The 10,004-nt window shown below is 36.3% G+C and overlaps 1 protein-coding gene across 1 annotated transcript; it reads left to right on the forward strand.

Moving 5' to 3' along the window:
• The first annotated feature begins 2,846 nt into the window (after positions 1-2,846).
• LOC113698314 (probable polyamine transporter At3g13620) lies at positions 2,847-4,763 on the forward strand. Its single transcript, XM_027218101.2, has one exon. It carries the CDS (start codon positions 3,095-3,097, stop codon positions 4,535-4,537), a length of 1,443 nt encoding a protein of 480 aa, XP_027073902.1. The 5' UTR covers positions 2,847-3,094; the 3' UTR covers positions 4,538-4,763.
• Positions 4,764-10,004: the final 5,241 nt, after the last annotated feature.

A 10,004-nucleotide genomic window follows, 5' to 3' on the forward strand; every position in this document is an offset into this window, starting at 1 on the left:
TGTACACCTACTTCTACTCCTGCTCCTACTCTAACTCATTCTAAAGGGAGGGCCCAATTGAGCCTATTGGGGAACCAATCAAGACTCAACCACCATCGGATCAAACAAATGCATTACGCACCCGTATGAATTTAAATTACTTAAAGTGGCAAGACGCAAGTTATATATAGTGACAAATACTGAGAGACTAGGTTTAAATCTTTAACCTCCCATCCTACCAAATCTTAAAGACTATGGCGGTGGCCAACAGCTTTGGGCTGTTGGTTAGTTGGTGATTTAATTAGCTCATTACTTTTCAAAATTAACAACAGTATTGAAACACATGCTACAGTGTCCACTTGACCATCCTATAGGTGAATTACAGTTTGCACCCGGAACTATAAATAATTGTAGTTTACACTCTGAAACAAAACTATCAATTGTAACACTTGAGAAGATAATTAAACACATGAAGTATACAGACAAGTACATTCCACAAGCAAAAGTTTTGTTGTGTTGTGAAATCCCCTGCTTCACCCACTTTCATGCAAACAAACACTTTCTTTGGCTACCACAAAAGTTTTAGAATGAAAAGCCAATTTCACGACTTCTCTTTCGTTATCCATTTTTCTTCTTTTGAGTTTTGTTGGACTTTCTCTAATTCAATCATCATCTTCCTTTTTTTTTAAGCGAGAGGTAACCACGACCTCTTATTCATAATCATTCACACTTTACCATTCAACTCTACTCTCCCCCTAATTCAATCATTTAATCAAGAATTTCTTACTTACAATCTCTCCTATCTTATCACCAAACCATACTCTCTCCCTAACTCAATCATCTTTTATATATATAAGATATCATGTTCAACAAGTTTTTGTTTTTATGTGTAAGCAGGAGTTCTCGAATCCAAGATTTCTCATACTCTCTTCCCCTGAATCACCCAATCGATCTCTTCTCCTGTGTTCACCAAGATTTGACGACCCATTATTTAACAATCTTATCATACTATTCTCTAGACATACATCATAATTAGTTTTTCTTTAATTACCTTTTTCATGTTACGTATATCACATTACAAAATGTGATATAGTAAATAATACAAAAACTATAATTTTCGAAATAATTCTTAATCCAAACAAATACTGCCGACAATTACAGTACCTCATCAAAGTGACTTCAAATGTTGGCCTTAGATTAATTGGATGATGGCATATGTGTGCAATTTTGGAATTTACACTAAAATATTACTGCTCTTGCATTCAAATTTGAGATTTATATATGGTAAAATACCACGTTGGAAATGATGATAACATTGTCTAAGAGATTCCTGTTCTTGGTCCAATATTTTGAGCGCTTGGTAGAAGATAGCCAAATCTCTTGATTCCAGCGGCCGATTATTTTGACCCTCCAAATGCAGAACGGAACGCCCATGCTGCCACCAAAAACCAAATAAAGGAGAACCGACACAGGCACTTGGAAACTAAAGACACGAAAGGTAAGGCCACGTGTATTGTGCGAAAGCGAAACTCTGTCTGTGTGTGTGTGTGATATATATATATATATATATATATATATATATATATATATATATATATATATATATATATATATTTTTTATTTTTTTTTTGTGGTAACAATTGTGTGCATTCAACTGCACTGTGTTGTGAACTGCTACTAAGAGCCAAAAACTAAATCATAAATAAATAAATTACAACAATATTTTTATTAAAAATTAATAAAAGAAAAATAAGGCCACGTATATATATTTTGTGTGTGTGTGTGTGTGTGTTTTGTTAGTTTTTCTTTTCATTTTCTCTTTTTTCTGTAACAAATTAATGTGTGAATTCAATTGCAATATGTGCTACTTAAGAGCCAAAACTAAGCCAGCCCCCCATGGACTATTGGAGAATGTAAGAGTACACACCTGCCTACAACATATAAACAAGCCAGCCAAGACGTATGGGAGAGTCTTTAAAGCTATTAAAATCCATATGCACAAAGGCAAGAGATGATGGTCCATAAGAGAAGCCCTACTTTATATCTACAAGAAGCATGGAATTTAATAAAATGGCAGTTGACTTGAATTTAATATGATTCTTCTTGTTGTGCTCTAATGGCACATTACAAGAGTTCTGCACAGATGTTTATGCATTTCAGGGTCAGCTATAATTTTGAAGTCCTAATAGTGAATCAACCCTCTTTTTCTTCTAAGTATGCTTTGTGAGGACCATTAAACAATCAAAGAGAAAAGAAAAAGGAAAATTTTGATATTTAAATAGCTTGCTAATCGTACAATTAGCAATTATTGGCAAATTGTTACTTTGTCATTTTGCTATCAAGGTCATATCTGTCCAAAAATTGCCGCCCCAAATAGATAATAACCTAAAATTCCATTTTGTGTGCATTATGCTCAAATTATTTGCACTTTTGGCCATTCACGAGCTCTAAACTACCTATGTACGTGCTAACCTTTCCAAATTTTACTAATAGAGGGTGCTAATTGAAGTGTTTATGCTTTAGAGTAGCAGCTGCGGATTCCCTTGTCAACAAAAAAAAAAAATACAATCCAAAATTGTCTTATTCATTCTTAACATTGGATCCTTTTATAAGAAAGAGATCAAGTAAGGCAGACTTTTGGATGAATTATCAACTAACTTCCTATAAAATTTCAAAATTACAATTTCCAATCAAAAACTGAATTTTGGAAAATTGTGTGGTTTTAATATCTAATATGGAGCACCACATTTTGGAGAAGTTTGGCTGATAAATATCGTGTAGTTTTAGTATAATGTAGATTTTCCTCTTTACTTTTTAGGTAAGCAAATTTCCCATATAAGCACCCTTTGACCTTCTACCTAACGGCATTGGTTTCTCTACGCAACCTACCACTTTTAGTATTCTATTCTATGCTCTATGATGGTCTAATGACCAATAACGCTACTCTGATCTGATTCCTGATTCCCCCACCTTGTCTTCACTACATTCCTCATCAAGAAATGGAATTCTCTCTTCAATGATACCTCCCCAGATTACTATCACCCCAGTACCAATCCTCCAAGCTTTCTCTTAACTGAATTTCTCAAGGAGGCCGGGTTTGTGGAATCAATCAGAAATGGGAACAAACATCAACAAGCCAAGTAAATCTCCTCCACGTTCAGCACCACCACAAGATGACCAAAACTGCCCTGAACAGCTTCTCCCCATAACCACCAGCTCCCCCACCGCGAAAACTCCCAAGAAGCTCACCCTCATCCCTCTCATATTCCTCATCTACTTTGAGGTTGCTGGGGGGCCATATGGAGAAGAGCCTGCAGTTCAAGCTGCAGGACCTTTACTGGCCATTCTTGGCTTTATCATCTTCCCCTTTATTTGGAGTATCCCTGAAGCTCTCATCACAGCTGAGCTCTCCACTACTTTTCCTGGAAATGGTGGCTTTGTCATCTGGGCTGATCGCGCTTTTGGCCCCTTCTGGGGTTCTCTCATGGGAACATGGAAGTTCCTCAGTGGAGTTATCAACATAGCTGCCTTTCCAGCTCTTTGCATTGACTATCTCAAGAAACTCTTCCCCATCTTTTCATCAGGCCTGCCAAGACAGATGGCAATCTTGATTTCAACTTTGCTTCTATCCTTTCTCAACTACACAGGTTTAACTATAGTTGGATATGCAGCTGTTGCTTTAGGCCTGATTTCACTGGCACCATTTATACTAATGTCCTTGATAGCAATCCCACAGATTCATCCTCACAGGTGGATCAGTTTAGGCCAAAAGGGTGTGGAAAAAGATTGGCGTTTGTTCTTCAATACATTGTTTTGGAACCTGAATTTTTGGGATAATGTTAGTACTATGGCAGGTGAAGTTGATAAGCCACAGAAGGCCTTTCCTCTAGCACTTTTGTGTGCTGTGATTTTCACTTGTTTGGGTTATATTATTCCTCTTGTGGCTGTTACTGGGGCAATATCTGTTGACCAAAATTTATGGGAAGCTGGATTCATGGCTGATGCAGCAAAAATGATTTCGGGTCAATGGTTGAAAATTTGGATTGAAATTGGAGCTGTTTTATCAGCAATTGGCCTGTTTGAAGCTCAGTTGAGTAGCAGTGCTTATCAGGTTGAAGGAATGGCTGAGATTGGATTCTTGCCTGAGTTTTGTAAAGTAAGGTCAAAATGGTTCAATACACCTTGGCTGGGAATATTACTATCAACTGCTATTTCACTTGGTATTTCATATATGAGTTACACAGATATCATATATTCAGCAAATTTCTTGTACAGTTTAGGAATGCTTTTAGAATTTCTAACTTTCCTTTGGTTGAGGAGAAAATTCCCCACCATGAAACGGCCTTATCGGGTTCCCCTGCCACTACCGGCTCTGGTGGTTATGTGCCTGATTCCATCAGGATTTTTAGTGTACATAATGGCTATAGCCTCCAAGACTGTGTATTTGATGAGTGGCCTGATGACAGTTGGTGGGATTGCTTGGTATCTGTTGATGAACTTGTGCAAGGCGAAGAAGTGGTTCAAATTTAGTGATGGCTATGCTGAGGAAGAATCATGAAGACAAAGATGTTTGCATCTTTTAGTTCAGCCTTTTTTTTTTTTTTTTTTTTTTTTTTTTGGGCAATGTAGCAATTATAGGAAAACAAGTTGAATGCTTTTCTAGTCTTGTCCCTGTAGGAATTGATGGAATGGTGCGGGGTACATGCTTCCAAATGACTTATTGTCTTGCCATTGATTCTATGTTTTGGAAAAATTCATAATTTGGCTTTGCCTTTTCTTCTTGAGTTTCTAACCACCTGAATTCATTGAATAGACTCTTCATCTTGAAGGGATAAGAGAATACTTAAGAGAAGAGCATACAGCTGGTGACATGTGCTTGATGTGCCTTAATATCTTGATTCTCAGAGTCAATGCAGCTACTATTATTGCACTTTAAAAATACTTTCTCCAAGATTCTGTGCTTTAGACTAGTTTAGTTGACACATTTTTACTTGAGAGGTAAAACTCCTAGAGATCCATTGTACGAGGTGAAATAGAAAAGATGTTTAGTACTTGGTTTTTTTATATGAAAAAAAAAGGCCAAAACTCTTGTGAAGAACATTGCAATCTTTCAAAACCATCATGCATAGAGCTCAAGTCTACAAGGTTTCGGACACATAACATGACCCCATAAATTATAATCCAAATTTGTGAGGCATGTAGTTCTTTAATTTTTTTTTTTCCCTTTTAATGGCAAGGGGCATACATTTGAGTGACAAAATTTTAAGTGAAAATTGTAAAATTCAAGATTATGAATTAGGTATTGACTGGTATCTGTTTGATGATACTCATAGTATCTCTCAAGATTCACCAACCGTGGAGAGTGCTTTTCTGGTCACTATCAATTGCCTTGACAAAACCAGTTCTACTGGTCAATGGGGTGGAAGAAAACCTCACGGAAAAGCCAATGTCTGCTTTGCCGCTGAATATTATAGGAAAATGAAGTCCAAATTGCACATAGAGTAATAATATCTGATTTGCATCTTCTACAAAACCCTTAAATATCTTCGAATTGATTGACACACTGGAGACTTTCATGAGGATTAGAGTGGAAGGTTTGTTTATTAGAGCATATTTGCATTTTCACTTTACAGGATGTTTTATCAGCACGAATCAAGAAAAGAAAAAGGATACCAGAATTTGTTCTGGCACTTTAACCCTTTATGAATAAGTGAATAACCTTTTGATTGATTGGAATTTGGAATGCTTGCTGATTTTGAAATCCTTCCTATAGTTTTGGCTGTCCTGTACAGGAAGGTGGAGGATAGTATGCAGGCCATGATAAAGATATTTTGTGTGAGTATCTTGACTAGATTAGTGTCTTGGTCACCGTTGCCTATTAAGACAAAGCTGGGAAAGGAATACTAAAATAATTACCAGTTTGTCTAACATATGCCTTATGGGCTCCTCGTTAAAATATATTTCAGATATTATATTTTTAAAAATATAAAATTAATTAGAAAAGTAAATAAATATAAAAGAGGGGAGGTAATATTAAATAGAAAAAGTTTATAAATGTAAGAGACGATAATAATTGTTAGTATTGTTAATATGCGTGTGTATATATATATATATATATGATAGATTTGTTGAATATTAAATGTGTTAACGAGTAATCTGTGAGCAATCACTAGAAAATCCCAATAATTATATATCATCTTGCTTCCGAATTGTATGAATTAGTGGGAATGTTATAGGAAAAGTCTCCTGCCTGGATGTGCTATTGTACTCACGAAAGAGCGAGTTCACAGTTCGATAATAGAGTGGTTATAGTTGTCATGCACGCGATAAACAATCAGCCTTTCTTTACTTTTTCGATAGTCAAGGTATGACCATTAACTATTTCCCTAACCAAGAAATACCCTAGGTACGACCATAGGATTTACTTTCTCGATTGCATTAAGAATTAGAAAAACCCAACCCTAACCAACAAACACGCTACGAGGGTTCGTTTAAGTTAGATCATACGCTTCCCTAACATGAAACCAATCACACTGGTATTAACCAGTCAAACAATTACAGATTCAATCAATTAATCTGACAGTAGATTATTAGGTTAATTCGAATATCGGCCCCTTGACATTCAAATAACATAACAAACATAAGAAGTTAAACCAGGAAACGTACAAATACTAATGAATAAAAGAAATAAGTAAAATAATTCGGTCTCACAGATGTTTGGAATCGAGTCTTCAAGTTGATTTTCGACTAGAAAAGAAGATTAGTGGCTCATCATTGGGAAAAAAATCCCAACGCCAAAGCTTTTACAATTTCGCCAAAACCAAAGCCAAGGAGCAAGGAGGCCATTGTCTCCTTTAAGGAGAAAAGACCAAGCTGCCATTCTTCCCCAAAGAGTCGTGACACTCCCATCCAGATTGTTCCATCGCTTCCATATCAATCAAACGGGAATCTAGCCTTATTTTTCTTGTTTCCTCTTTTGACTTCTTAATTGATTGGTTTTCTAATACCAATCAAATTCCTAAAAGAAAGTCCTATTACAAATCAATTTCCTCAAGCTTTTCTTTTTCTTGAGAGAGACCCGCTAACAAATTAGGAAGTTGACTTAGATTGGAAGACTGCCAAATATCAATCCCGATTTTTCGGCATTGAGTAGTGAGTTTAGGCACGCCCACGTGCGACCGTTAGATGTTTTTCACTAGAAAATCTTCATTTAAGCACTTTTCATTCCTACTCCTGAAATAAGTACAAAATATCAAATATAAGTAGAATCCGACAATTAAAATAATATTTGGCTAAAATCAATGAGAAAATAATTATAAATTTAGCAACAAATTATGACCTATCAATTTCCTTCACACCTAAACCATGCTTGTCCTCAACTATGAGAACACAAATCAAGCAATCAAATTCAAACAATGGCTATTATTCGAATCATCTATTGCCAAGATACAATTAAAACATATGTCAAGTATTAGTGGCAATTTTTCAAAAAAATATTTCTCCAGTTAGGTTTCAAGATCAAGGACTCTTTCAATTTATAACTAACTAATATAAGAATATCAAATATTCAACCAGCATCCATAAGCAAATGGTTCGACTATTAAACAAAATCTCAACATTAAAATTCATGGATCAGCGGGCTAACAATTCATTCAAACACTTCCACATTTTTCACTATTAACACATCTTTTTCTAAAATATCCCCACACTTGATTGATTTTTTTTTCCAGGGAGAATGCTTAGTCTTTAGCCATTTAAGCATTTTAACGCGAACTCCGACATTGGCCAAATGAAGGAGCTCGGTTACTCAGCTATCATCGTTTAAAAACCACATACTCATAGCGATCATCACTTTTTGACGCGAAAATCGACACTTGTGGTGAAGACCTCCGGTTACTAGACAACGATACTAGCGGAGTATAGCCGAATACTATTCATAAATAAGCACCAAATTAAAACTAACAATTACACAAACCCGCTCTATTTCTTAATCATGGAGAATTAAGATTAATAGTTGAACCAATTTGCATAAAAAATACTAGACAAATATTGACAATACTTAGAGAAGTTAACCACAAAGTGCAAAAGTCACAAAATCTCAAATATTCACCAAAAAGATACTCTTAGATTTAACCATGTCATACTTAACACCTTAGAGTGTAAAATCTTAACAATAGAAAAATTTGAGATATCTAATCATCGTTATCAAGAACAATCACAAATATGCACAAAGATAGGTAAAAATTGAATAAAATTCCACAAAGTCAAACAAAAAATTCCAACAAAAATGCCTACACTTGCACTTTTCCAATATATTATCAATATACTACTTCTCCCACACTTAAATCTTACATTGTCTCCAATGTAAGAGATAAATAATAGAATACGAAACAAAAAGGGACAACGAAACTTCCCTGAGCACGTAATGGAGGGTCTCGAGCAGCTATGGCATAAGTGGGAATGGTGGTGTGAAGCCAATATGGTGGACCTCCACCGCCCCCAAACCAAAATCAGAGATGCCAACAAATAGCGGAAACAGAGATGGTCATGGGTAGTGGCTAGCGGCGGCAGCATGGTGTGGTAGCGATAGTAACGAGCAGAAACAACGCAAGTAGCGGCGATGGCATGCGAGCAGTGATTGGCAGCCGCGTACATCCGCGGAGAGAGGGAGAGATAGCAGCGGCAGTAGGAAAGGAAGAAAAGGGGAGGGAGAAGAGAAAGAAAAAGAATAGGGCACCGTTGGTTTTTTTTTTGAACCGCTGCGTTACACGTGGGCATGCCTAACTGCCCTCGAGTCTTCTGACTAACCCTTGGAAATTAAGTTGCTTAAGCGTGACCACATGGCGTGGGCACGCCTAACTAATGCTGAGTCTTCTGCCGAAGCAACGAAAATTTCATACCTTATGCGTGACCACCTGACGTGGGCACGTCTAACTATTGAAGAGTCTTCTACCCACAGATAAAAATTGCATGTCTTAAGCGTGCCTATTTGGCATGGGCACGTGATAACGATAAGAAGCCTGCTAACCATCAACAACGAAAAATTAAGCCACCAAGTATGAAAAGTCTAAGAGAAACATATTGAAACACATAATAAATGATAAAATAAAAAAAATTAACAAACAACTAAAAAAATGGATTGGATAGCCTCCCAATAAGCGTCTTCTTTAATGTTTTTGGCTAGACATTGCCATGTTTATTCACGGAGGATAAAACCGTGTAGCTTGTTTCAGTGTTTCATCTTCTATGTAGTCCTGATATCTCTCGTAAATAGAGTAATTATTAAGCACACGAGATACAGTCTTCCATGGATTAGTAGATGGCGCCAAATAAACATGTAATGACCTTAATTCTTCACTCACTCCTCCATCACGAGCACTTATTGGTTCGAGATATTTTGTCATCGCAACTCTTAACTTATTCCTATCATGAAACTCAAAAATCATCTGATATAATAAAATCAATCTCACTAGCAGGAATTAAAGAATAAGAGTCTGGGGGATATTGATTAAGGAATGGAGAAGATGTCACCGCATTTAGAGATTGTTCACTAGATTCATTCACTTGAACAATTTGATATTGGGGTCCTATTTCTTGTACTTCAATTCCCTTTTCAACTACATCTTTAGATTCTTCTTCTTGAGACTCTTGCAGTTCCATGTCATTTGTTCGGATAATTGCACTCTCATCTTCTTTAAGGTCGATGTTGGTTTGTGAGGGCAATTCTTCACACATTTGAGAAGCTAATTGTGTTATCCTTGATGTCAATAGATGCACTTGATCTGCCAGGTTATGAATGCTCGTTTTTGTCTCCTGATGAAATCAATATGTGTTAGTAGCTAGTAATTCAATCATTTTTTCAAGGGACATACCTGACATGGATGATGGTTGTTGAAACTCTTGCTGCTGAAAACCTATTGGCTCTTTTCCATAATTAAGATTGGAATTATCCCATTATCCTTGATCATACCCGTTTGAATAAGAGTCATATCATGTTTGATATTGAGGTAGAAAATCTCCAAAAG

The sequence above is a fragment of the Coffea arabica genome, chromosome 1e (assembly GCF_036785885.1).
Source record: "Coffea arabica cultivar ET-39 chromosome 1e, Coffea Arabica ET-39 HiFi, whole genome shotgun sequence".
In the NCBI taxonomy this organism is placed as follows: Eukaryota; Viridiplantae; Streptophyta; class Magnoliopsida; order Gentianales; family Rubiaceae; genus Coffea; species Coffea arabica.